Genomic DNA, 26,468 nt, shown 5'->3' on the forward strand with positions numbered 1-26,468 from the left:
TGGACCCCCGCAAGGGCAATGGGCTCTGTGCTCAGCAGGGAGTCTGCTCTCCCTCCCCCTCTGCCCTTCCCCCCTGCTCATTCCCTCTCTCTCTCTCTTTTATGGTCTCTCTCAAATAAATAAATAAAAATTTAAAAGAAAAAAATATTTTAAAAAAGAGTTTTTTGCTTGTAGTGATGCAGTTTGCTTGTCTGTACAATGAGGCATAAGGGTTCTAAGTCTCATAATAATACTGATGAGTTGCTCCCCTCACAGGAAGAAAAGTGCTACTGTATCTAGGTTTACCACTCACATTTTCTTTATTTGTGGATGAGCTACATATTGCATCTTTCTTCCTGTTGCCATGGTCCAAAGCACTTGGAGTGCTACAAAGCAGCTGTGCCTACAAGAGAATGTTTTCTGAGAAAATCCAGCATCCTTGGGCCACAAGTAAGCTGGAAAGTCTCTGTCTCTCACCTGAGAAACAAACCCAAACCCAAGAAAGAGACGCTACTCACTGGGCCGCATTTTGTAAGGTGCTGCTGATGATTCCTGCAGACCAAAAAAAACCTGACAGTCAGTTAACCCCAAATACTCTTTGATTATTTGTCAGTGGCTTGGGGCATTCCAACTTTTCCTTTCTTCCATGCTAGAAGCCCTATACCTAGTTGACGTGTTACTTTCAGTAATAATATGTAGGGTGCTGTCTGGTAAATATGAAGATGTTGAGTGACATCCTGGGCATAAGGCCCTCATTTGATATATATACATCAAAGATGATGAGTTTGTCTTACATCTTACATACACACAATTGACTAATTCTCCAGCTTTGGCTATTTGGAGCTAATACTTATTTTTTAAGAATTACTATCCTTCCTACCAGGATTTTATCTAGTCTACATGGTTTAGGACATTTTAAGCAAATCAAAGAAACTACAAGAAATTCAAAGTGAAATTTTCTCATGTATTATTAAAAATAATTATGGAGGGGCACCTGATGGGCTTAGTCACTGGAGCATTGACTCTTGATCTTGGGGTTGTGAGTTTAAGCCCCCTATTGGGTGTAGAGACTACTTAAAAATAAAATCTTAGGGGCGCCTGGGTGGCTTAGTGGGTTAGAGCCTCTGCCTTTGGCTCAGGTCATGATCCCAGGGTCCTGGGATTGAGCCCCACATCAGGCTTTCTGCTCCATGGGGAGCCTGCTTCCTCCTCTCTCTCTCTCTCTCTCTCTCTCTGCCTGCCTCTCTGCCTAGTTGTGATCTCTGTCAAATAAATAAATAAAAAATTTTTTAAAAATCTTAGGGCGTTGGCTCAGTTGGTTAAGCAACTGCCTTTGGCTCAGGTCATGATCCCGGAGTCCAGGGATCAAGTCCCACATTGGGCTCCCAGCTCCATGGGGAGTTTGTTTCTTCCACCGACCTTCTCCCCTCTCATGTTTTCTCTCACTCTCTCTCTCTCAAATGGATAAATAAAATCTTTAAGTATTTTATTTATTTATTTGACAGAGAGAGATCACAAGTAGGCAGAGAGGCAGGCAGAGAGCCACCCAGGTGCCCCTAAAATAAAATCTTTTAAAAAATAAATAATTCAATAAAAATTTCAAAAGTCATAGAATGCTTTCACTAGTGCCCATAGTGGCACCTAATTCACCTAAATATCAAAGAATAAAGTTCTAAGAAGATTAAAACAGTCAAATGGAAACCTAAGAAGTTAAGAAGTTGAATTAAAGTTACTTTTCAGGGCGACTGTGTGGCTCAGTTGGTTGAGCGACTGCCTTTGGCTCAGGTCATGATCCTGGACTTCCAGGATCTCATCCCGAATCAGGCTCCCAGATCCTTGGGGAGTCCGCTTCTCCCTCTAACCTTCTCCTCTCTCATGCTCTCTCTTTCACTCATTCTCTCTCAAATAGATAAATAAAATCTTTTAAAAATTAAATAAATAAATAAAATTACTTTTCATTCCTGAGGATTCTCCCAGTTGAACATGTTAGATCTCCAACAAAGAATCCCCATGAATAATAATAATAAACATTATAAAATGTTTGGCATGTGCTAAATTTCATCCTTACAAGACCAGTTATGGGAAGTATTGGTATTATTTCAATTGTTATTTATTACAAATGAAGAAACTGAGGTCCAGGGAAGTTCAGAAACTTTTCAAAGTCATAGCTGGTAAAACAGTAAACCACTGGAATCTAGATGCTCTAACATAGCCCTACTCACATGCTGGTAACAGCCACTGCCTAAACGTAATATATCATTTTCTTTCATTTTTTAAATATAACACAAACTATTTGTAGTGGTTAAAATGAACTATTTAGATCTGGGAAACTTAAAAAAACTTTCAAAGGAAGGATCTGGGCTTTCAAGCCCACTTACACCCAAAGCAAAAGGTTCTATATTCTGTAGAGTCTGTGTAGGATAAAATCTCTGTGCCACTGCTAAAAAGGTTTTAGCATGGGGTTCATTTAGCAAAAGAACTTACATCTCAGTTAAATGTATTTCCTGAGGTCCTTTAGAATCCAAGTGACCTGTAATCAGATGGGAAGAGTTATTCTTGTCCATGCATTCTGTCTTTCCTTCTGGTTTTCTTCATTTCTTAATTTCAAAAGCTGATGTTTTGAAAACAAAGGCTCTTGATAAGTACTAAGTATACGGTACAAGGTACAACTTCATGAAAACTTAAGAATTTATGTGTGTCACAAAGAAAAAACGCTGCGAAAACAGGGCCCTACCCTAAACAACAGAGATTTTTTTTCTCGTGTGAGTAGAAAATGATGCTTATCACTCAGGAAATCTGAAAGTAGAACAAATACTAAAATGGCTGACTAGTTACTCCTTTTGGACTCAGACTCTACAAAAACAAAAGAATTAGTTAATAAATATTTATGTTTGTTTCTTTGCCTTTCCTGAGATTAGACTAGAGCATAAGATGTCTCGTTTTAATTACTACTTTCATTCCTACCATCAGTTAGTCAATAAAATATTCCTTTCTGGGATGCCTGGGTGGCTCAGTTGAGCGGCTGCCTTCAGCTCAGGTCATGATCCTGGACTTCCAGGATCGAGTCCCACATTGGGCTCCCAGCTCCTTGGGGAGTCTGCTTCTCCTTCTGACCTTCTCCTCTCACATGTTCTCTCTCACTCATTCTCCCTCAAATAAATAAATAAAATCTTAAAAAAAAAAATTCCGGGGTGCCTGGGTGGCTCAGTGGGTTAAAGCCTCTGCTTTCGGCTCGGGTCATGGTCTCGGGGTCCTGGGATCAAGCCCCGCATCGGGCTCTCTGCTCAGCAGGGAGCCTGCTTCCTCCTCTCCCTCTCTGCCTGCCTCTCTGCCTACTTGTGATCTCTCTCTCTGTTAAATAAATAAATAAAATTTAAAAAAAAAATTCCTTTCTAAATTTTTCAAATGCGAAGTGACTCTTATTAATGATATTACATTCCTCTTCTTGGCTTATTCTCAAAAATCCACTAAGTACTCACAGAATTCTAACTTCAAGGATCTCTACCTACTTTTACCACCTTCTATCTCTATCCAACTACACTGTCCTCTCCATTAAAAGCTGTTCTTTCCCTTGAGGTCTTTACCTCCTTTCTCCTTACCAGTTTCATCAAGGTCTGCAGAAGTGGTAAGCTGACTGGCAGACATCTCTCCACCACCGCTAAGATTCGAAAGATCAAGGCAACATTTCGGGGTACCTCTATTGAGACACAATAGTACATCAAGATTCCTATTTGGCTGTCGTATCCTTAAAAGGCAAAGGTCACATTATCCTCTTCATCTGAAATACCCCTCAATAGTCATTCACACCATCTGAACAGTGTCCAAATAAATTTAGCTGCTTTTTGGCAATACTTCAGAGTAGGCTGAGAAAAATCTCCCACTTTTCTCTACCCTAATAATTTGCACGTCATTTCCACCTCACCAACAGAGTGAGACAAGTAATTTTTTTAAATTCGAGAACCAAAGATTGTTGGCTGAAGTCAATCTTGACCCCACAACTTCTCCCCTAAGCACTGTGAACAAACACATTTGATTTCTCCTTGGAGTCTCTAGTATTTCTCAGGTCTATAACTCCAACTTTGTTTGCCAGCTGAGGCATCAGAGCATGGCATGACCAGAATTTAAAGAATAACACTAATATTAATACTAATAAAACAACCAACTCATTTAATGCAATAGAGCTTTCAAAGACTTGTGCCAGACATCACATCATTTGATTCTCACAAGATCGTGGTAAGATAGGAAGAGATTATTTCTATGTCATAAAAAAGAAACCTCAGACTCAAGGGTAACACGGTTAATGAAGGGCAGGATTTAAAACTTCATCTCTGGGCACCTGGGTGGCTCAGTGGGTTAAGCCGCTGCCTTCGGCTCAGGTCATGATCTCAGGTCCTGGGATCGAGTCCCGCATCGGGCTCTCTGCTCAGCAGGGAGCCTGCTTCCTCCTCTCTCTGCCTGCCTCTCTAACTACTTGTGATTTCTCTCTGTCAAATAAATAAATAAAATCTTTAAAAAAAAAAATAAAATAAAACTTCATCTCTGATTTTTGAGTCAGGATAATTTTTTAATCATTCAAAGGCCATTCAGGAAAGCAAAGGAGATAAAGTGTGAAAAGTGAATTTACCCAGACAAAACGCTTAGGTTTGCAGAATCACCACAGAGTTTGTTCACCGGAGTTCTAGGGAGATCTGGACAGGTGGTAAAGGAAGTGTCTCTCTCCAGGAGCAGGTTTAATATCTTTCTCCGACTGGATCTAAAACTGGGTCCGGAGCTGGGGCATTCCTCCTCTCCTGCTGATGAAATGAATTCTGCAGACATGGCTCTGAAACCTAAGGAAAAAAATAAATAAGTAAAGCCTAGCTAAGGGGCGAACCTCATCTACATAGGTACCCCACAGACTGTCCAGTGTTCACATCCTCCGCCACTCTTCCCAGCAGCAGCCCCGCGGCATTTACTGGATCCCAGTTCCAACCGATGAATCACACACAGATCCGCCTGAAGGTGAAATCACACGTGCTCCAAGCGGCTTGACCTTTTCCTCCGAGCCTGGACTTAACTAGAGGCAAACGTAGGATTTTTTTTTTCCCCCCTTCAAGTCAGGTCGGCAACCTAACGTGGGACTCGAACTCATCACCCCAAAATCAACAGCCCCATGTTCCATCGACTGAGCCAGCCGGGCCCTCCAAACCCAAGACTTTAAAAAAGGAATGAAAAGATGGCTTTTATTTGTTCGGGGGCTACACAGCTCATGGCTCATGGCAAGGAAGGAATTCAGGTCTCTTAATTCGCGACAATGACTATTAGGTCCCCTGAAGTTCTGTTTGTGAGACCCCGACCGGACCTGAGGGGACTTTAGGGTCTCTGATTCCGGTGGAGAAGTCTCCGCGCTTACCTCAGAAGAAACGGAAGGGGGAAGTCACTCACAAGCAAAGCCTTGAGTAGAATGAAAAGAAATCTGAAGGAAGGAGTCAATTAACCAGATTACAATTCTGCTTCAAGACAGGATAGGCTAGGGGCTCCTGGGTGGCTCAGTGGGTTAAGCCGCTGCCTTCAGCTCGGGTCATGATCTCAGGGTCCTAGGATCGAGTCCCGCATCGGGCTCTCTGCTCAGCAGGGAGCCTGCTTCCTTCTCTCTCTCTCTGCCTGCCTCTCAGTGTACTTGTAATTTCTCTCTGTCAAATAAATAAATAAAATCTTTAAAAAAAAAAAAAAAAAAAAGACAGGATAGGCTCGAGTCCAGGTTTGCATTTCTCTCAGGAGAGGGTCAAACTTACAGCCTCGGTGCAAGAATATCAACAGTCACAAGTCCCGGCTGTTCAAACCTTCCGCCTTCCCAATAAACCTATCCCATTCACCTCAAAACTGCGCCAGCCAATCTGCGCGCGTCCGCCAGACCCCCACCCCCCACCCCGTCACGGCCAATCGTTTGGCTCTACATCACCAGGCGTGAGCTTGCTTTGGAAGGAAGACAATATGCCCCTCCCCGCCGTCAGAGAAAGATGCCCATTGGCCCATCAGCGTACGGCTAGTCCCGAGGTAACTCCTGCCGCGGGGAGTACCTGACACACCATTGGCTCTCTCTCTGGCCAATCGCCACAGCCTTTCCGAGCTCTCCATTCCCTAAGTCCCTCCAACCCGGGGAGATTTAAACTGCACTTCGTGAGCAATTATCACTCTGTAGGATAATATCTGGGGAGATTTGTTTGGATGCAGGGTGTTTTAAACGTTTCTCTTTCCTTACTTCTTGTGTGGTTACGTGGGTCTTTTCTTCTTCGTTTTGCTTGACTTCCCTTGGAGATATGGAGCCTTTTCCACTGGGATGGCAGATGTTGAGACGAGACAGGTGTGTGTGCTCAAGCTGAGCAGCCCTGGCCGCTTCCCACAGCGTTTCTTGTTCCGTGTTCCTTTTATAGCGCGGCGTCTTCTAGATGCTACGTTGTGTAGGATAAAGGAAATTTCTTTTGAGAGTCGTTTATGGAAATGTGGACACTGATGAGGTGGTGTTAAAAAAAATTCTCCCCCCCCCCCAAAGTTTATTTGTCTTTGTAATCTCTACACCCAATGTGGGGCTCAAACTAAGGATCCCAAGATCAAGAGCCCCATGGTCTTCTGACTCGGCCAGCCAGGCGCCCCAAGAATTTATTCTTGTATTTTTTCAAGAATTAATTCTTTTTTTAAAAAAAATATTTTATCTATTTATTTGACAGACAGAGATCACAAGTAGGTAGAGAAGCAGAGAGAGAGGAAGGGAAGCAGGCTCCCCAGCGAGCAGAGATCCCCATGCGGGCTCCATCCCAGGACCCTGAGATCATGACCTGAGCGGAAGGCAGAGACTTTAACCCACTCAGCCACCCAGGTGCCCCAAGAATTAATTCTTAAAGTTGAAGATTTGAATAATGCTGTGGGAGTACTGGTGTGCTTAGATAAAACAAGATTTGCCATGATTATTAGGTGATGGGTAACTAGGGATCACTACTCTCAACGTTTAACTTACATACTAATCATCTGGGGATTTTAAAATGCAGGTTCTGATTCAGTAGGTCTGAGTTGGGCCCAAGATTCTGCACTTGTAACAATCTTGCAGCTGATGCTGATGCGGTGGTCCTGTGACCCTATTTTGAGTAGCAAAACATTATACTGTGCTCTTCTATTTTTGAAATTTTCCATAACAAAAAAAGTTCAAAATAACCTGGAAGCTCTTTAAAAGGCTTCAATAAGTTGAGGGTGGGATCTAGGAATTATCTAAGCTCCCAGGGGATACTAGTGCTGTTGGCTTGCAGACCAGTCTAAAAAACAAATAAAAAATACAACCTTTATCTTTGAGGAACAGTTAAGTCAGATATACAACCTTTATCTAGTGTCCGCATCTTGGTGGTGGTACAGTGTAGTCAGCCAGGTTTTATCCTAATACTCTTTCATCTGCAGAATCTGCTTCCCCAGAAACGAAGTGTGTAAAGAGTCTTTGTTCTCTGGGATTGAGATGGTGAGTGTGGGAGTCAGCACAGAGCCCTGTCATACCAGGTGAGTTTGGAAACCAGATTGGGGGTTAAGGAGTATGTGGAGGATGAGTTGCTTTCTGCTTTGATAACCATAATCATAATTCATGGTGCCACTGCATACTTCCCCCACAGGTGGGAGGTAGAGACAGATGAAACTGTTCTACAGCGGCGGCAGAAACAGATAGATTATGGCAAGTGCACACCTGGTTACCAGTGTTTCCTGCAGCAGGTCCCCAAGTGAGTGCAGTTGTGGGTGGTCACAACAACAGAGTCATCCAAGTGGCTTTGGTTCAATGTAGGGTGATGGAAAGATACTAGAATCTGAGTGTTCTCACAAAGTTACATCATTACTACAACTAATTCTCTTGCACTGTAGCCCCAAAAATAAGTTTTCAAGATTTTTTTTCAAATAGAACAAATCATACTTGGCCAATGAGAATTTTTAGAGTTCTATTTAGTTTGCTATGAAGTTTTTTCTTTCTAACCATTTTTACCTCATACCTCCAGCTGACTTCACTAATTACAACATACTTGCCTAATTACATGTAAGTTTCCATGCATACATGCATACTAAGTGTATAAAAAGGAAGCATGTATTTTAAAGAGATGTCAGATATTGTCTTTTTTTTTTAAGATTTTATTTATTTATTTGATAGAGAGAAATCACAAGTAGATGGAGAGGCAGGCAGAGTCCCGATGCGGGACTCGATCCCAGGACCCTGAGATCATGACCCGAGCCGAAGGCAATGGCTTAACCCACTGAGCCACCCAGGCACTCTCAGATATTGTCTTTATATCTACTTTGACTTCTGAGAGAGTTGAAATATCTAAATTATCTTTCCTAGAAGAATATTAGGAATTTAGGAAGTTAGGTGCTTAATCCCATCTGAAGATTTATTTTTTCTGACTGAATTGAGGACATTGGCCCTACTTCCCTCTCAGGAAGTCCCTGAGTCTCCAAATTCACTGGATAAACAATGAGCTGTGCCCCTTTATCTTGACCTGAGTCTGACACATATTTTTCATTGCCAGGGCCAAGCGACAGCCAGGACTTCACCCTCAAACACCAAACAAGAAGAGGAGATACAGCCGTCGCTCCTGGGATGCCCAGATCAGGCAGTGGAGAAGAGCCCTACATTCCTGGGACCCCCGCCCCCCCCAACCAGCCTCTGCAGGACAGAGTGTCTGAGGGGTGTGTGCATGATTCTTGATTTGTTGTTTAAGTGGTGGACTGAGCCCAACCTCTCCTCAATTTGCAGAGGTTTAGCTTTTACAGGCTGAAAAGGGAGAATCTGAATGAGGTGTGTGTTCCTCTGACTCTACTGCCTTCCTAGGCAGGGAATGGAGGACCTCTTAGAGCCAATGGGTTCCACCCCTTTGGATGACCTCCTGAATAACTGGTTCCAGGCCCTGGAACCCTCACCAAATCCAGATGGAGGCCAGAAGGGTACAGATACAGCCCAGGTAGTATCCTCTTCTAAAACCCATTGGAGCAGGTTTAGAAATAGGGTCTGGCCCATGAGGTAACCATTAGTTGGAGTTCATGGTAGTATTCGAAGAAAAATGGGGCAGCAGGAAACAATAGGACAGAAATAAAAAATTTGAGAACTAAAGGTGACATAAGGAGATTTAACTGTAGTTGGTAATGGTGGGAATTGGGTTGCATTGAAGGTTATTTTATTTTATTTTATTTTATTTATTTAAGATTTTATTTATTCATTTGACAGACAGAGATCACAAGCAGGCAGAGAGACAGGCAGAGAGAGAGGAAGGGAAGCAAGCTCCCCGCTGAGCAGAGAGCCCAATGCGGGGGCCGATCCCAGGACCCTGGGATCATGATCTGAGCCGAAGGCAGAGGCTTTAACCCACTGAGCCACCCATGTGCCCCTGAAGGTTATTTTATACTTGATGAAAGGTGTATCTTCCTTGGAAATGAGAACTTGAAAGGTGACATGAAGGGCTTGGGGTGTTTATTTTTCTTTTAAGTGTCTCAATTTATTTCCATGTTTCGGAATAAGCCAGTACTAACCTTACTTCTTCTTCTTCTTCTTTTTTAAGATTTTATTTATTTATTTGACAGACAGAGATCACAGGTAGGCAGAGAGGCAGGCAGAGAGAGAGGGAAGGAAGCAGGCTCCCTGCCAAGCAGAGAGCCCGATGCGGGACTCAATCCCAGGACCCTGGGACCATGACCTGAGCCGAAGGCAAAGGCTTTAATCCACTGAGCCACCCAGGCGCCCCCTAACTTTACTTCTTATTCTCAATTATTGAACTTTTTGGGACGCCTGGTGGCTCAGTTGGTTGAGCGGCTGCCTTCGGCTCAGGTCATGATCCCGGCGTCCTGGGATCGAGTCCCACATCGAGTCCCACATCGGGCTCCTTGCTCAGCGAGGAGCCTGCTTCTCCCTCTGCCTCTGCCTGCCATTCTGTCTGCTTGTGCTCACGCTCTCTCCCTCTCTCTCTGACAAATAAATAAATAAAATCTTAAAAAAAATTATTGAACTGTTTTTAAAAAGATTTTATTTTTTTATTGAACTTTAAAAAAAAAGATTTTTAAAATTTATTTGACAGAGAGGTAGAGATCACAAGTAGGCAGAGTGGCAGGCGGAGGGAGAGGGAGAAGCAGGCTCTCCACAGAGCAGGGAGTCCAATGCAGGGCTCAATCCGAGGACCCTGGCATCATGATGACCTGAGGTTGAAGGCAGCTGCCAACTGACTGAGCCATCCAGGCATCCCAATCACTGAACTTTATTAAGTATGGTTAATAATAAAAATGAGTATCACCAAGTGGTGAAAATCAAGGGCTTTAGAGCCTCAAGGAGTGTATTGTTACATTATCTTGGCCCACCACATGGGCAATCACTTAATCTCTCTGACCATTTCATCTGTCAAATAGGGAGATTTGTCTCGTTTGATAATTCTAAGCAAAAAATGAGAATACAGGGCGCCTGGGTGGCTCAGTGGGTTAAGCCGCTGCCTTCGGCTCGGGTCATGATCTCAGAGTCCTGGGATCGAGTCCCGCATCGGGCTCTCTGCTCAGCAGGGAGCCTGCTTTCCTCTCTCTCTCTGCCTGCCTCTCCATCTACTTGTGATTTCTCTCTGTCAAATAAATAAATAAAATCTTTAAAAAAAAAAAAAAAAAAAATGAGAATACATATTTAAAGTAAGTAGTATAGTGCCTGGCACATAGTGCTCCACAACAGCAATTATTGGAAACCATGTCTCCTATACTTCATGGCCTCTTTTGCCAAGGGATTTGAAATGTGCAGGTAAAGGAAATGTGCAGTGCATCTTCCCTCCACCCCAATTTTCTTTTTCTTTTTTTTTTAAGATTTTATTTATTTATTTGACAGACAGAAATCACAGGTAGCAGAGAGGCAGAGAGAGAGAGAGAGAGGTGGAAGCAGGCTCCCCGCTGAGCAGAGAGCCCGACTGGAGGCTTGATCCCAGGACCCCGAGATCACAACCCAAGCCGAAGGCAGAGGCTTTAACCTACTGAGCTACCTAGGCAGCCCCACCCCCATTTTCTTGATAAATAGCTCACTTTCCCTCTACTCTTCTTTTTCAGTTTGTGGATTCGGTGGCTCCTGCCTACTCTCTTCCCTGGCTCTGTGAGGAAGAGCCCCACCACTGGTTCTACTTTCTAGCTCATCACAGTTATATATCTGTCTCAGATTTGAGTGGGACACAAAATATTTAGAGAAAACAGATGTCTTTCAAGGGACATGTTGCTAAGTGTAATAGTGAAGATTACTTGCATTACTGCTACTTCCCAATTAAAAAATAATCTTAAACTGCCCTACAAAGAAATCACAACACGAAGGCATTGTTTAAAACTTCTTTTCCCATTTTTGCCTGCTTTTCTAAACCTTCTTTGATAGCTGAGACTCAAATTTACATAAGAGCCAGTAACCATTTAGCTGTTCCCCAACCTATTCCCTACTAACGTCTACGTTCAGTCTTTTCAAAAAAGACTTAAACTTTGGCTGAGGTGGGAGGTGGTGGTAGTGGTGGAAATTTAATAACGGGCGGCATCCTCTTCCTGAAGAGAAAATACAAAGCTATCAACATCTTTTACACAAGCTGCCTCTTTCCTTCCTCCCTCCCGCTCTGTCTTAAGGAAAGTGGTCCAGCTGTAACCACCATACTCCCTCCGCCCCCCCCACCCCCGCAAGCAACTGAACCGCCTATGATGTCATAATCACAACCCCATTACCTCATCCTGCTGGGGGGTGGGGGTGCGTAGAAGAAGGAGGAGGAGTGAACAGCACTGGGCCCACCTCGGCTTTACAAAGTGTTTTGGGTGAGGGTTAATTACTGAACCAATTGGGAACGGCCCCGCAACCGTTACAAGTCTGAGGTTTATAAGGCTCTAGGCGATCGGGCAGCTGGAAGAGGGGCTCCTGGGACTCAGAGCAGGCCCTAATCGGCTCTTGGACTACATTTCCCAGAAGCCTTCACGCCGCGGACGGGTCCTCTGTTGGCGGAAGGGGGATTCCTTCTGAGAGGCTGCCGTAGAGGGCGGGACAGGAGAGCAGGTAAGAGGAACTTTGGCTATTTCTGTTACGCGGCCCGAATCGAGTAGGGAGCCGTACTTGGGCCAATGTCGGAACCGAGGGCGAGGGGAATGGCTTTGTTTACCTTCGACCGACACGGTCCCCCCCCCGGGTTTGGAGATGTGCCGCCAACTGGGCCCGTCCACCTTCTGCAATATTTTGGAGGGGGTGACTCGATAGTGAGGAAACCACGTTCATCCCTAAATCAAAGATCTTGGCTCATTCCCGGCATCACTTTCTAAAAAAGACTTTGAGAGAGAAATGACGCGGGTTCGAGCCGCCGCGGACGGTTCAGGGCGATTCTGCGATCCAGAGCGATCCCCCACTCTCCTTAGGGGCCCGTTGGTTCGTGCCGGCGCCTTTTAAGGGCACCGTGGGGCGAACGGAGCGCTCAGAGCTGCTCTGGCCGCGGCCCTGGGAGCTGGAGGAGCCGCGGTAGGTGGCGAGGGCAGGTGGCGCTGGGGCCTCGGGGCGGGCACCTCGACGGTCCCTCCCTCCTTCCCTCTTTCCCTTCCCCCAGCCCGGTCGCGCGCGCTGCATGGCCTCTCTGGACGCCTCCGCGGGGAGAGCACGGGACCTGGTGGGGGAGGGGTTGGCGGAGTGCTAAGTCCCAGACCCTCTACATCCCCTGCGTCCTGAGTTCGCTTCCCGCGGCCAGAAGATGGAAGCTGATTGGGAAGAGGCGAAAGACAGCCCCCCTGAGCGAGCCCTGGTGCCCCCCCTAGGGGCTAGCGGACGCCCCATGCCCCACCCCGCAGGGACAGGCAGGGCAACCGAGGGAGAGGTTGAAGACTGGAGGGGGGGGCCTACCCCTTTTGCTTCTTCATCCGGGTGGGGGGAGGGGTGCTCCCCACTTGTCACCCCTATCCCCGCCAGAGCCATATGGAGGAAGAGCAGTCAGTTCCACTTACCTGTTCATGCACCTCCCTGCCTCCCTCATGTTTTCCTTTAGTGTCCCCCAGAGGTGTGGGTCTGGGACCTGGGGGGAAGGTCCCAGGGGATTTGTGACTCTCCTCCCCCTTGATCTGACTTGATCCTAGGTTCTCCAGGTTTCAGCACAGCCTCAGCATCCCTAAAACCCGAATGTCAGGGGCTCCTACCATCCAATAGGAGATGGGGTGGGGGTCCAGTCTTTATTTTAGGGGGCTGATGGTGAAGGGAAAACCTGGATTGAGAGTTGGGCCTGGTGGGGTGGTGGGGAGGGCCTAGCGGCCTGCTACTCTGTGAAGGGCTGAGCCCTGTGCCAGTTGTTAAGCTGAGAAGTTTTAACTTGTTTAGTGAACGTTCAGGGCTGCCTCTGCTCCTCAGATATACAAAATGGAAGGGAAGGAAGGCGGCAAGAGAGGGTTTCTTACACTTTTTTCTATGCCTGCCTGAGAAAGAGGAGGCCCCTCGCGGAGCTGGTTTGCCTTCTTTTGTGTCCTGGTTTGATTCCTTATGGCTTCCGTTCTGTTCCCCCTCTCAGCCTGGCCTGTTTTAGGAAACTCAGGCTGAGAGTATCAGTTGCGTGGTGGTAGTTGCATTGTTCCAATTACCGCCGTGTGTGGCCACATCCTGACAATTAAAATGCAGAAAAACACAAAATCACTCTCTTCACTTGATCCCAGAGAGGGCTGGGAGTTCGCTGTTTGGCCAAATGCCTCATGAAAAGCTTGAAAGAGTTTGCTTCACTCCCTGCTCTTCATGACTGGTCAGCCCGAGGCCTGGGATCTCTGGGGTAAAAGCTTGCAATTAGGCTCCCTGTCTAGTTGATCTTTTGGGGGCAGAGTTAAGAAACCAAGAGGGAAGTGATATAAGCTTTAGCTTTTCCTACAAGAACATAGGGGAAGCCACTGAAGGGAGCTCTCAGGAAGCTGGAACTTCATTCAGGGTGGTAATAATAATTATGCATGAAAATGATAGTTAACTGTAATGATGATTGACTTCTCCCACAGCTTCCAAAAAACTACAGATACATCTACATGTAGTTCTTTGCTCTTCCTTACCTACCTCTCTCTGAGGTGGGAATGTGGTAGAGATGATTCCTTCTTTTTGCAAAGTAGAAAGTGATCTGCCTCCAAGGTCACAGGAGAGCTGTTTTGGGCTTCCCTAGGTGTTCAGGTAAGGGAGGTTGGCATCCAGCCAAATAGATAAACCCAATTGCCACCTTCATCTTAATGATACTATCACTTGTGGCATTCTTAGGCTGTGTAGAGCAACAAACAGGAGGGTTTGAGAAACAGCAGTCTGTGTGGACTCTTGATTTGTACAGGCTGGATGATATGCTTTTTGCATTTTGATATTTTGTGTTATAGTGTACCTGTGACAGATTAATAAGACAGATTTTTTTTCTGCCCATTTTACACATAGGTTAACTAAGGCCAAGGAAAGTAAAATTATTTCCCAGAACTGTTGTAGCAAATTGGAGCAAGACTTAGATTTCTTGATGTTTGTTGTTTCTACTAGAAAATGCTGCATACACTCTCTGATGAGCTGTCTGCCTGCTGGTCATTTCTGGGAATAGGCAGAACCATATGGAAACACTAGGTTATCCTCCCCTCCTCCACTGAACAAGGTCCCTCAGGCGATTGTGTGGGCTTGAAGCTTGTTCTCTGATGGAATTAGTTTGCTTATACTGAAATTGACCATGAGAAGGAGTCTTGATTAATTGAATGCATGGTCTTTGAGTAAGATCAAGCTAAAAACTTACTTGAATGAAGTCATACAGTTGTTATTTTTAACATGTATAGAGTAATGTAATTGGAAGAATCCTGGTACCATTTCTATCTTCTTACCATTTTGTAAGAGAATACATACAGTATGTGTTGGAAAACAACAATAAATCAAACATTCAAGCTAGGGGAGAACATAAAACCTTTTTCACTTTGGTCTGAATCAAAAAGTCATTCCTACAACCAGTGCCCCTCCCTGTTCCCTGTTACTATTTCTGTAGTTTAGGAAAAGGGTACTTCTCTGTTTCTGATTGGAAGATAAAATATTGGGGTAATGAGGATGGAAGTAACCATTAGGGCTTCCCTTTTTCACGTGAGCTGTTTTTAAGTGGTGCTGGTACACTGGGTAGACAAAGCATAGCATGAACCAGGTTAAGATTGGCAAATAGGTTTCAACTTGCTTGCTAACTCCAGTTCATTTTACTGGTTAAATGGAGTGCCAGGTTCAGGGTGTTTCTGAGGCTGTATTGAGGCTTAGCAGGAAAGAGCTATGATCAAATTAATGAGGTTTGCCAGAGGCCTGGCATAGGGATGCTGTGTTATGTGTGCCATGCATTTTCTACCTTTGGGCCAGGTACATCTCTAATATCACTTGGGGCTGGTCCCTCTGTAATTGGCAGACTCAGCAGGCATGACTGGAGAGGGAAGTCCCAATGGTGCTAGAATGGTGCTGCAGTGGCAGAAGACGGCTCACGAGTGAGGTCTGGAAGAACGACAGGGAAGACATCCATCATTTGCTCCAAAGTGTGCAAGTCAAATCCTGGGGAGAATCATGATAACCCTGATCACTGAGCAGCTACAGAAGCAGACTCTGGATGAGCTGAAATGCACACGCTTCAGCATCAGTCTGGTAAAAGACCAGTCTTCCTGCTTCTCTACAACCCCTCCCCCTTTTTTCTGAGGCTGTTTGTTGCTACTACTTTACCCATGTCCTGTGCCATGTGAGTCATGGTACTTATACTGTAAGAGCCTACTAAAGACTTTCAAAACCCAGCCCAAAAGGAAGGGGGCAGGTATTCTTCCATGGATAGAGAAGGGACACCAAAACTTGGGTGGAGAAGGGTTTGAGATATTGGAAGATACAGATTATTTTACTCACTAACTTTGGGAAGACAAGAAGAGAACATTTAGGAGTCCCTCACATCCCTATAGCCCATGAATTCCAGGGGTGAGCTCAAGAGGCCTTCCTGGAAATCTGTATCCTAAACCTGAATCATGATGGATATTCTCTCTCTCTTAGCCTCTGCCTGATCATGCAGACATCTCCAACTGTGGGAACCCTTTCCAGCTTGTGTCTGGTAAGGCATTGTGTGTGTGTCTGTGTGTATGCCCGTGCTTCCATCCACACCTTTCTTGCACTGGTTTCCAGTGACCCCGGCTAGCTAGCCTACCTCCACAACTTTCTGGCCAGGATTGCCTGCTGAGATTGATGCTCATTTCCATTCTACTGCGCCAGCATGGAAGTTATTTGTTTAGTTGGCTCTTAATCGAGCCTTGATGGGACTTTTATAATCTGGTTTTATTTATTTGGTTGTTTGTTTATTTTTTTGTCCCCCCCCAAGTCTGTCTTGTTTTTTTAATAGGTAATATGTTCATTTAGTTCAAAAATTTTTAAATAATAAAAGTTTATTAAGTTATAGTGAGAAAAAGTCTGCTTTCTCCATTCATCTCCCACCATCTCCCTAAAAGCAGCTCTTGTTATTACTGTCTATCCATCTAGAGTTTGTTTATAGAAATAGAAGCAAATATAAATGTATTTTTTTATTCCTGCAAAAGGTTGCATATTATATTTATTATTTGCACTTTTTTGTAAACTTAACTATAATATAGCCAGAAGATCTTTCCATATCAGTGTGTTAATTTGAGTGTTTCTTTGTGGGTGGCCAAACACAAAGCAACATGAATAGTCTTAGGGTTTGCCAAGCACAGGTTCCACGTCAAAGGCCTTTCCTACACTGTTTGCCCTCTCTGGAAATTAAAATGATTTTTTACCTGCTGGATTACCTCTTACTCCTTGGCAGCCCTAACTCCTGTCTTGGTGCTGGTGACACATGGGAAAGGGAAAGACTAAGGAAGAGGACCATAGGCCTGCTTTTTACAACTTGGGGCTGGTGGGTAGGGGAGCAGAGTAGGGTTAGGTGGAGTGAGGAATGAGCAGGGCAGACATGCATTTGCTTCTCTTTAATTGGTCTACCTTTGAGAGAGAGTGGCAGGCAGTATATGAGACTGTTGTCAATTTCAGGTGGTTCCTCATAATGGAGGCAGTATCGTATAGTAATTAAGAGACCTAGCCTTAGCATCAGACAGACCTGGGTTTGAATCCTCCTTTGGTCATTTCATTCCTACGTGACTTTGGACAAGTTATTGGACTTCTGTCATCAAATAGGGATAATAATACCTACCTCATTAGGTTTTGGAGAAACCTCCCATAAAGTGCTCATTACATGGTGTGGCAAATAGCCCTTAAAAATATGTTAGCTCTCTTTAATACTATTTTTATTGTAAATGCTTTCCAGAAGGTGCTTCCTGGAGGGGCCTGCCCCACTGTTCCTGTGCCGAGTTCCAGGACAGCCTCAACCTCAGCTACCACCCCTCAGGCTTGAGCCTGCACCTCAGACCACCCAGCCCGGGAAGCTCCCCACAGGAGCAGCCCCTCTCCCAAGTCCTAAGCCCTGAGCCCCCAGACCCAGAGAAGCTTCCTGTGCCCCCTGCCCCTCCATCCAAGAGGCACTGCCGCTCACTCTCAGTGCCCGTGGACCTGTCTCGCTGGCAGCCGGTGTGGCGGCCTGCCCCCTCCAAGCTGTGGACTCCCATCAAGCACCGGGGCAGTGGTGGAGGGGGTGGGCCGCAGGTGCCTCACCAGAGCCCCCCAAAGCGGGTCTCCAGCCTCAGGTTCCTCCAAGCTCCCAGTGCCTCTTCTCAATGTGCCCCAGCCCACAGACCCTACAGTCCCCCTTTCTTCAGCCTGGCCCTGGCCCAAGATTCCTCTCGACCCTGTGCCACCTCCCCGCAAAGTGGCTCCTGGGAGAGTGATGCTGAGTCCCTGTCACCTTGCCCACCCCAGCGCCGCTTCTCTTTGTCACCCAGCCTGGGCCCACAGGCAAGCCGCTTCTTGCCCTCTGCCCGGAGCTCCCCTGCATCCTCCCCAGAGCTGCCCTGGCGACCTCGAGGCCTCCGCAATCTTCCCCGAAGCCGCTCACAACCCTGTGATCTGGATGCCCGCAAAGCTGGAGTCAAGCGGCGCCATGAGGAAGACCCCCGGCGGCTGCGGCCTTCTTTGGACTTTGACAAGATGAATCAGGTGGGACCAGTAGGACTAGGGAAGCTTGGTTGGGAGGAGGGAGACTATTCCATTTTCCCTGAGAGCTATCCTCTAGTTCTATGCACTCCTGGAAGGTTTCTTTCTTTTTTATTTTAAAAAAATTTTTCTTTAGTTTTTAAGTAGACTCCACACCCAGCATAGAGCCCAACACAGGGCTTGAACTCAGCATCCCGAGATCAAGACCTGGGGTGAGATCAAGAGTCGTAAACTTAACCGACTGAGCCACCCAGGCACCCCTGGCAGGTTCTTTTCTGTTTGAGCTTTTGCTAGGGTGATTTACAATCCTGGTTGCCCAGTATTGTACCCATTTTAGCACTCAAAGTCCATGTCATGTGCCACTCCATTTCGAGAAAAACTGAGGTGAGACCCATGTTAAACCTTCTAACAGGAATTCCCAGTTCTGTTAAAGGCATTTTCCCCTCCATTCTATGGATGCATAAGCCATAAAAGTCCCATCAGCAGTGCCCTGCCCCTTCTTGACCTCAGGGCTCATTTTGCCACTTGTCCTTCATTGCTTCCCTTGGGTCTGTGACGGCCTAAGCAAAATGGGTTGCTGCCATCATTCACGTTCAGCAGATGTATTTTGACTTACTGGTGTGGTACAGCTGTTGTATGCATGTGCCCACTTTTTTCATACCCTTCCTTTTAGTCCACCAGGTCACAAACCTCTTTGAGAATCTTCATGCTTATTCATAGAGTCATTCCTCCAGCGAGTCAGCAGATGTTACTGAATACCTGTTACGTACCAGGCTGTGACTAGGCACTTACAATATTATGAAACATACAGATAATATTCCTGCCCACAGGAAGCTTATTAATGAGCCCCTAATCTTGAATCTGATAGAAACTATGGGCTCATTTCTCAAAGAATTTGGAGAAATTATAAATAATAAATCCATAAAATTTATTTATGTATTTTATATATAAAATATTATATAATGTATATAATTTTATAAAATTATAAATAATTTATAAAATAAATTTATAAATTATATAGTTTACATATTTCACCCTCAAGCCAAAAACTCCTTTTTTTTAATTCTTTTTTTTTTTTAAGATTTTATTTATTTATTTGACAGAGAGAGATCACAAGTAGGCAGAGAGGCAGGCAGAGAGAGAGAGAGAGGAGGAAGCAGGCTCCCTGCTGAGCAGAGAGCCTGATGCGGGACTCGATCCCAGGACCCTGAGATCATGACCTGAGCCAGAGGCAGAGGCTTAACCCACTGAGCCGCCCAGGTGCCCTTTTTTTTTTTTAATTTTTTTTTTTTTTTCCCTCTTAAAAGATCTTATTTATTTGACAGAGCACAAACGGGAGAGCAGTAGACAGGGATGGGGAGAAGCAGGCAGAGGGAGAGGAAGAAGCAAGCTCCCTGCAGAGCAGGGAGCCCAGTGTGGGGCTTGATTCCAGGAATCTGGGATCATGACCAGAGCCGGAGGCAGACACTTAACCAACTGAGCCACCCAGGTGCCCCAAGCTTAGGACTACTGCCTGCAAGAGTAACCAAGAGGGACACTTGGAAATAGCTTGGACCCAGGGTTTTGTGGAAGTTGGTATCTTTTTTTGCAATCTTAACTTTGTTGTTTGTTTGACAGAAACCATACTCAGGAGGTCTCTGTCTCCAAGAAGCAGCCCGGGAAGGCAGCAGCATCTCTCCACCGTGGTTCATGGCCTGTAGCCCCCCACCCCTCTCTGCTTCCTGCAGCCCCATTGGGGGTTCCTCCCAGGTGCTGAGTGAAAGCGAAGAGGAGGAGGAGGAGGGGGCCGTGCGGTGGGGGCGGCAGGCACTGAGCAAGCGGACACTGTGCCAGCAGGACTTTGGGGACCTGGACTTGAATCTAATTGAGGAGAACTAAAACTGAGAGGCTACTTCCTGGGGCCACACAGACTGACTCTCTATGGCTACTAACAAGTGTCGAGGCCCCAAGGCCAGGGGCCCAGCCTGGGAATGGGGGTGAGTGGAGGGCTCCGACTCAGGGCAGCCGGAAATCTTCTTGCTCCAGGAAGCTCGACCATGCCAAGAGACTGGCCGGGACAAGATAAACGGAGCTGGTGGCGGGAGGGACAGCCCCAGAGCAGACCCTTCCCATGGCGGCCCTGAGTGTGAGTATCCCTGCCACTGAGAAAGCAATGGGCAGGGAAGGAAGGGGTCTGTTGACCCCAGCTCGGGGAATTTCACTAGCCCCTTTGCTTCAAAAGGGCACTTGTGTCTTAGAATTTGGCCAGGGTGGGGGGTTCATTCAGCCTCCTTGGAGAAAATGTGTGAGAGTGTGTGTGTGCGTGGGAGTGTACTTGGGGAAAGGTGTGTTTGTGTAGCCTTAGGGAAGGAAGGCAGTTGCTCCTTAACGGCAGAGCGTCATGATACCCCCAGGATCTTGAATTTTCACAGGATAGCAGGCTTATTCAAGGAGTCAAGAGGAGGGCACCAAGTTTTTCTTTTTTCTGAGTAGCTCTGGAACCAGGCTTGTAATCCATAAGCACCACTGGCTCTGCAGAGGATTCTCTTTGGGGTATGGCAGGGTCTTTTAAGTGCTGTGACCCTAGCTAATGGTCTTTTTCTTAGGCCCATTCCCTCCCCTAGGTAGATCTAATATTAGGACTGGAGAGGGCTCTTTACATTGATTCTGAGCTGGCCTTTTTTTCTTATCAGATTGCCTAGGCTGTATACAACCTGCCTTTGTGTCTAAGTAGATGTAAGTGCATGTGGGCAACTGAGGCAGAGTTGGGGGGGGTCCGCCTTCTTCTTTCCCTGTCTACTGATGGGACTCCCCCCCACCTCACTCTCTGAGCTTTGAGGGTTGAGAACATGGAGGGAAGGCTCTGTATTGGTCCCCATCATCTGAGGCCCAAGGGCCTATCTGCAGCAGAAGTGGCATTCTGTGCCCACTAACCATGGGTAACCCTATCCCAGTACTGCCCTTTGGAAGCAGACTGTAGAGAAACTTGTTAGAAGATCCAGGCCTAACCTCTTTTCTGACCTGCTTGAGAAAGCGGAAGGGGATGTCAGCATTTCCCAGTTTGCTTGTCTTCCATTCCTGCCAGGAAATGTTTATTTGCCTCTAATTGGACCTGAGAGACCTCAGGGAGATTGGGGCTCACTGAGGGGTTGGCTGAGGATGTGTAAAGCAAAGGCTATGAGAAGCAGCTGGGAGTTTGTTGTTGTTGGATTGAATCCCCCCCCCCCTTTTTTTTTGTTTCTCACCCATAACTTGAGCCAGGAAAGCAGGTCCCAGTGGCTGCGGTAATGGGTGTAATAGCTGCCGGACTCTTCGTAGGCCTGGCACCAGTGGAGGTATATACTGAAACTGCTGCCAAATAACTTGTGAGGCTTTATCCAGCTCTGGTTGACCCTGCACAACTGAATTGGACCTGCCCTTCAGGTTTTTTGGAGGAAGGGGATTCTCTTCAATTTCCAGGGTGTCTTAGGATCCAATTCCTCATGTTAGGGAAGAAGACCAAAGCCCATATGTTTTCTTCCTCATGGAATTGAGCCTGTCATTTTCTTGGTTTCCCACATATTGGATAGGAGTGTCACTGAGGCTGCAGTTTCCTCACCTCCGCTCCTGAGGAGGTAGCCATTTGTTCTTGAGCCTCTGGCTCTAGAGGTTCTACCCTTCCAGGGCCCTTCTCCTGCTAGTTACCAGGTATTACCAGTGAGCTACCAGGTCTGTGGGGGGCCTGAAAGAGGCTCTTTGGAGAATCCAGGGAAACTGGGAGCCCAGGAGTTGCCCATCCTTGGTTTCATCCCTCCCTTGGCTCCTCTCCTTTTTTAGGCCATAATTTCCCTGGTGCCAGCTTCTTTTTCTCCTGGGGCCAGCTTCTTTGTCTTTTGGGGCATCCTTATCCCTGGGCTCTCTGCTGCATATTGGCTGTGCTAGCTTCCAGTAGGCCACTGGCAAGGCCAGTGGGGTCTCTGCAAGCCCTAAGCTGAAGAAATGAGGGCAGTTTCTGCCTCTATTCTGGCTTCCCCAAAGCCCTAGGGGTGCAGTCCTTAGAGGAGAGGGTCTACAGATACCATATTTGAATTCTATTACTTTAATATCTGGAAAGTTAAACTAGTTGAAACTGTCATCTTGCTTCCCAGTCTAAGCACCCATGACCCTGGTACAAGCCTTTTCAAGAAATGGTTCATTTTGCTTTACACAGTAGATCTGTTCCAACAGTTCTGTGTAAGCCAGATGCTATTTTGCGATGCATTTGGACTGCTGACCATTTAAAAGCAGCCTGTGTGATTGCTTCTTTTGTAAAGCAAGCAACCTCCCTCTACTTTAGCTGTTTTGACTATTCAATTTTCACATATTGGGCTTACCCAGAGTGGAGCACACCTTTACAGGGCTGTGGTTGACGCTGGGTAGACATCTGCATCTGTGTTGTGTGTGTGGTGTGGCTGACCGGTAGGTGAGTATTCCTGCGTGCGTGAGTGAAGCCACTCCCAGGCTGGTGCTCTCCTCCTGTGCCCGGTGACTGCCCAGTGGCAGCTCCAGCTGCCCTTCACTCCCACCTGCTGCCAAAGTCCCTGTGCTAATGGGATTACAAATACAAAAAGTGGAAAAAAATTTTTCGTAAACTTTGTTTTATATTAAAAAAATCCATTAAGTCTGTGTGTGTTAAACATGAGGTCCTGCCTCTGTGGCTGTGTTTGAAAAAATAAAGTTTTATTAGAATAATTCATTTTCCCAAGCAATCTCGTGTACTGCAGTGTCTTCTCCCCTTCTCCACAAAAAAAGGCAAGGAGGAAGCAGGGAGAAGGCTACCTAACAGCCCCCCTCCTCTAGTGCATGTCTGGGCCTTCACCCTTGGAGGGCGGTATCTGATCCTTAGGCATGGCAGTAATATCCTGGGGCCCAGGCTTGTGTTAGGCCTTGGTTATTTCTGGCAGTCTGATTTGGTCTTTGTTTCCCTGGTACTTATCTCTTCCCTACGGTCACTCTTCCAACAAGTTGAAGTCAAGTATTTATACATTCTAGTTCCCTGAGAAATGTTTGTTGGTCCAGTCAGGAACTTTTAGATTGGTTTGTAGGCTTTAGGAAGAGGAGAGAAAGCAGACTGAGAGACTTGACTGGGAATCTTTTTCTAGGAGTTTTCACATCTTATACCCTAGAGAGATGGAGATTTCATCATCAGAATTCAGATTCTAAAGACCTAGGCAATTTCTCCATTCTCAAAATTATCCTAACAGCAGAGCTTCTCTTTTATTCTAGAAGTTGGTATTTTCCATAATGCTTCAGTTTGGGTTGTTCGTGTGTTAAGGGAAGCTGTGTGGTTCATTCTCTTTAGACATTGCTATTCCACCCTTTCTCCTATGTTAGCATTCTTCCAGTTTGTGTGGGTGAAATGTAGTTGCTTAGAGATCCAGGCAGGAGCCTCTGTCCCTGAGGCATAGCCTTTCTTTACTACCAGTTGTGGTGCTGACTTGCCAGGCGTAAGAAGAGTCAAGTTGCTTAGCCTCCGTCCCAGTTTCCTGCTTCAAATTTGTGGCACTCATTGTTGAATACCAATGAAGTGTGCAGGAGGACAGGATTGGCTTGATAACCTGGAGCAGGAACTTTTGAGGGGTTGAAAGTACACTCTAAAAAGAGGGGCAGTTGTCATCTGCCCCCCAAACAAAGGAGAGGGTTTTGAGGAGGGTGGGGCTTTGGCATGTGTTTTAAAGGAGGCTCAGTATTAGAAGTTTTTCTCTTTCTTTAAAACTGCTGCTGTTTCATTTCACCTACTGTTTGAGCAAGGGTAAAGTTTGAGCATCTAAAGTGACTTTGTTTTTTTTCAAACCCTTATGTTCATTTTGTTGTTGTTAGGTTTTTATACTGTTTATTTTCTGTAAGGCAAAGAGATTTCATTTTTCATTCTTGAAGTCCTGCTAGTATAGGAAAGAATGTAAATTCCATGAGGACAAGGGTTTTGTTTAATGTTGTATCCCCAGCACATTGAAAAGTTACTGGCACATGAAAAGACCTGCCATATTTGTTGAATGAATTTCTCATCTTTGCCTTCTCATCCCTGAACTTAGGCACATTACTGTCTCTGGTGCTAAGAAACCAGTTTTGAACACTGGGGCAATAATTAGAGCTCCATACAGGAGAAAATCCCAACAGTGAATTTTGGTAGAAAACCTGAAGGGCAGCCACCAGGTCTTAGGAATTCACCCTTGTTCTCCTCTTACCAACTATAGTTTGTGGGCCATGTGCTTTGAGAGATGTCTCTTGGCCCAGGAAAGCATTTTGATTTAGGCCTCAGCTGAGATGGAAGTTCCAAGGAATAGGGAGAGAAAAAATTCAAGGAAATGTTTCCTTAGTGCTCCACAGGGTTAGTTCTAGAATGACTTCCCAAGAGGTTTCATACTTTTTCTAAAGTCAGTAGTTGCTGCCTACTCCCTTTTGGAGCCCTGGACCTTTGCTGCAAGAAAAGTATGTCAAGGGTAAAGGAAATGTATAGACAGGAGTTAACTGTGTAGGCACATAAGTCTAAGAGAAAAAACCATCTACTACTCTGTAGGGCAGATCATTGAAAGAAATGGTTACTTTTTTTTTTTTTTTTAAAGATTTTATTTATTTATTTGACAGAGATCGCAAGTAGGCAGAGAGGCAGGCAGAGAGAGAGAGAGAGGGAAGCAGGCTCCCTGCGGAGCAGAGAGCCCAATGCGGGGCTCGATCCCAGGACCCTGAGATCATGACCTAAGCTGAAGGCAGCGGCTTAACCCACTGAGCCACCCAGGCGCCCCACTTTTTTTTTTTTTTAAAGATTTTATTTATTTGACAGAGATCACAAGTAGACACAGAAAGAGAGAGGGAGTAGAGAGAGAGAGGAGGAAGCAGGCTCCCTGCCGAGCAGAGAGCCAGATGCGGGACTTGATCCCAGAACTCAGATCATGACCTGAGCCGAAGGCAGAGGCTTAACCCACTGAGCCACCCAGGCACTTGAAATGGTTACTTTTAGGATAACAATCAAGGATTGTTTCTAGACCCTTTGTCTTTCTGGTTTGTATCTACTTCCATATATACTCATTCTGCATCCATAAAACTATGCAACCTGTACTAATCTGATACTACCAATGGTAATGATTGAGGTTTCCCATTGCCTGGTGTGCAAGACCATCTGGGCCAAAATTTCAGTATCTTCCCTTCTCTACTGTCCCTTTTCTGTCAGGAGTTACCAATCTCCCATACCTATATTAAATGAATTGAGATGGGAATGATGGGATTTTCTTTGCCTCCACTCCCAATACTTGCGTGGTAAGATGAGGTGCTACTGAAGCAGAGAAGAGAATCTCTTTATTGCTGGTTTCATTCCAATTCCCCCTCAAAGTTTAACTGAGAAATATCTGTAACTAATAACACTGGTAGACTTGGAAAGGGAAGAAGTTCCATGACTTTAGGTCAAAATACCAGGATGTTGGAAGCACATGGGCCTTCACCCAGTGGGAAGAGTGGTATTACAACCTCCACAGGATGTAGGTCATTGGTCAGTTGGAAAGGAACCCATGAGGTACTGGTAGTATAGAATAGGATGGTACTATGTTATGGACCAGTGAAAAGAAGGATATTGTGTTCCATGGACCAATGGGGAAAGTTTCCTAAGAAATAGTGACAGGAATGGTAGGGCCTATTTTCCAGATAGGAAATCAGTAGGTATTGGGGTGTTAACTGCTTGGCTCAAAACACCAACCCTAGATTCCTTGCCCCTGAGCCACCCCCCCCCCGCCCCCAGTAAAAGTCTTTGGTGTCCAAGGCGGCCAAGCTAAAGCCTACTCACATATGGTACCCCCCCAGAAGGAAGGTTGGGACCAGGATGGTGCCATGGAAGACTGAAGGACCCGCCCACTTTCCCACCCCGGCCGAAACTGCAATTCCCCTCCCTGCCGCAGGGGGCACTGCAGGCCCCGGGGAGGTTGGGGCGGAGCGCTGCGAGGGGCCCGGAGCTGCTGCCCCGCTCCGGAGCGCGGGGGGCGCTGTGCGGGGCCCGGGCTGCGGCTCCGCTCCCGGCCACGGGGGGCGCTGCGCGGCGCCGGTGGTTGGTGGTGGCTGTTGGGGGGGGTGGGGGGGAGCCGCGGCCGCGGGTGGTGCGGAGGGAGGCCTTGCGGGCGGATCGGGCGCTCAGCGGCAGAGGTGGTGGGAGGCGGCGGGCGGGAGCGCGGGTCTGGCCGGCCCTGACGATGGCGGACGCCGCGGCCTCCCCGGTGGGCAAACGGCTGCTGCTTCTGTTCGCGGATACCGCGGCCTCGTCCTCGGCCTCGGTCCCCGCGGCGGCGGCGGGCGGAGATCCGGGGCCTGCGCTGCGCACTCGAGCCTGGCGGGCCGGCACGGTGCGGGCCATGAGCGGGGCGGTGCCCCAGGACCTAGCGGTGAGTGGCGGCCGAGGCGGGCACTTGAGGCCGGGGCTGCTGGGCCTGCGGGCGGCCTCCCCGGG

The 26,468-nt window shown here is 46.5% G+C and overlaps 4 protein-coding genes across 9 annotated transcripts in view; 3 read left to right on the plus strand and 1 right to left on the minus strand.

Annotated features, from left to right (window-relative positions):
• The window catches only part of CDC25C (cell division cycle 25C), a 32,581-nt gene extending 27,091 nt beyond the window's left edge, over positions 1–5,490 (minus strand). For 2 of the 4 annotated variants that reach the window (XM_059174681.1, XM_059174680.1), the window contains exons 1-6: positions 5,372–5,484; positions 4,604–5,035; positions 3,579–3,676; positions 2,464–2,509; positions 498–531; positions 293–382 (exon numbers count right to left, since the gene is read on the minus strand). In XM_059174681.1, coding sequence (XP_059030664.1) covers positions 293–382; positions 498–531; positions 2,464–2,509; positions 3,579–3,676; positions 4,604–4,797 — 462 coding nt within the window. In that variant the 5' untranslated portion in view covers positions 4,798–5,035; positions 5,372–5,484. Of the gene's footprint in view, positions 1–292; positions 383–497; positions 532–2,463; positions 2,510–3,578; positions 3,677–4,603; positions 5,036–5,371 lie in introns of all 4 variants that reach the window. The other 2 variants (XM_059174679.1, XM_059174677.1) reach the window with 2 other exon arrangements.
• An 815-nt stretch (positions 5,491–6,305) lies between these two features.
• On the plus strand, positions 6,306–11,178 carry LOC131832095 (oocyte-specific histone RNA stem-loop-binding protein 2-like). The gene is made up of 6 exons (XM_059174684.1): positions 6,306–6,322; positions 7,405–7,500; positions 7,611–7,715; positions 8,511–8,661; positions 8,817–8,942; positions 11,047–11,178. The coding sequence occupies exons 1-6, from the start codon at positions 6,306–6,308 to the stop codon at positions 11,176–11,178; spliced, it is 627 nt and encodes a 208-aa protein (XP_059030667.1).
• Positions 11,179–11,735: 557 nt separating this feature from the next.
• On the plus strand, positions 11,736–22,732 carry FAM53C (family with sequence similarity 53 member C). 2 transcript variants are annotated; one of them, XM_059174683.1, is made up of 5 exons: positions 11,736–12,016; positions 15,366–15,595; positions 15,986–16,043; positions 17,262–18,046; positions 19,661–22,732. In XM_059174683.1, the coding sequence occupies exons 2-5, from the start codon at positions 15,518–15,520 to the stop codon at positions 19,919–19,921; spliced, it is 1,182 nt and encodes a 393-aa protein (XP_059030666.1). In that variant the 5' UTR covers positions 11,736–12,016; positions 15,366–15,517; the 3' UTR covers positions 19,922–22,732. The 2 variants fall into 2 exon arrangements, with proteins under 2 accessions (XP_059030666.1, XP_059030665.1); XM_059174682.1 differs by lacking the exon at positions 11,736–12,016 and adding an exon at positions 12,122–12,469.
• Positions 22,733–26,105: 3,373 nt separating this feature from the next.
• Positions 26,106–26,468, plus strand: part of KDM3B (lysine demethylase 3B) — a 71,706-nt gene continuing 71,343 nt past the window's right edge. Inside the window, exon 1 of one of the 2 annotated variants that reach the window (XM_059174685.1) lies at positions 26,106–26,403. In XM_059174685.1, the coding sequence (XP_059030668.1) occupies positions 26,215–26,403 (189 nt within the window). In that variant the 5' untranslated portion in view covers positions 26,106–26,214. The remainder of the gene's footprint in view (positions 26,404–26,468) is intronic. The other variant, XM_059174686.1, reaches the window with a different exon arrangement.

Source organism: Mustela lutreola, chromosome 5, assembly GCF_030435805.1.
Source record: "Mustela lutreola isolate mMusLut2 chromosome 5, mMusLut2.pri, whole genome shotgun sequence".
In the NCBI taxonomy this organism is placed as follows: Eukaryota; Metazoa; Chordata; class Mammalia; order Carnivora; family Mustelidae; genus Mustela; species Mustela lutreola.

Bases quoted from the DNA above. Each gene is read 5' to 3' on its own strand.
- LOC131832095 (XM_059174684.1), top strand. The intron at 8,662-8,816 runs GTCTGAGGGGTG...CTTCCTAGGCAG, and splicing joins CAGCCTCTGCAGGACAGAGT to GGAATGGAGGACCTCTTAGA. The intron at 8,943-11,046 runs GTAGTATCCTCT...CTTCTTTTTCAG, and splicing joins AGGGTACAGATACAGCCCAG to TTTGTGGATTCGGTGGCTCC.
- FAM53C (XM_059174683.1), top strand. From the start codon at position 15,518: ATGATAACCCTGATCACTGAGCAGCTACAGAAGCAGACTCTGGATGAG. The intron at 16,044-17,261 runs GTAAGGCATTGT...AATGCTTTCCAG, and splicing joins CCCTTTCCAGCTTGTGTCTG to AAGGTGCTTCCTGGAGGGGC. The intron at 18,047-19,660 runs GTGGGACCAGTA...TTTGTTTGACAG, and splicing joins ACTTTGACAAGATGAATCAG to AAACCATACTCAGGAGGTCT.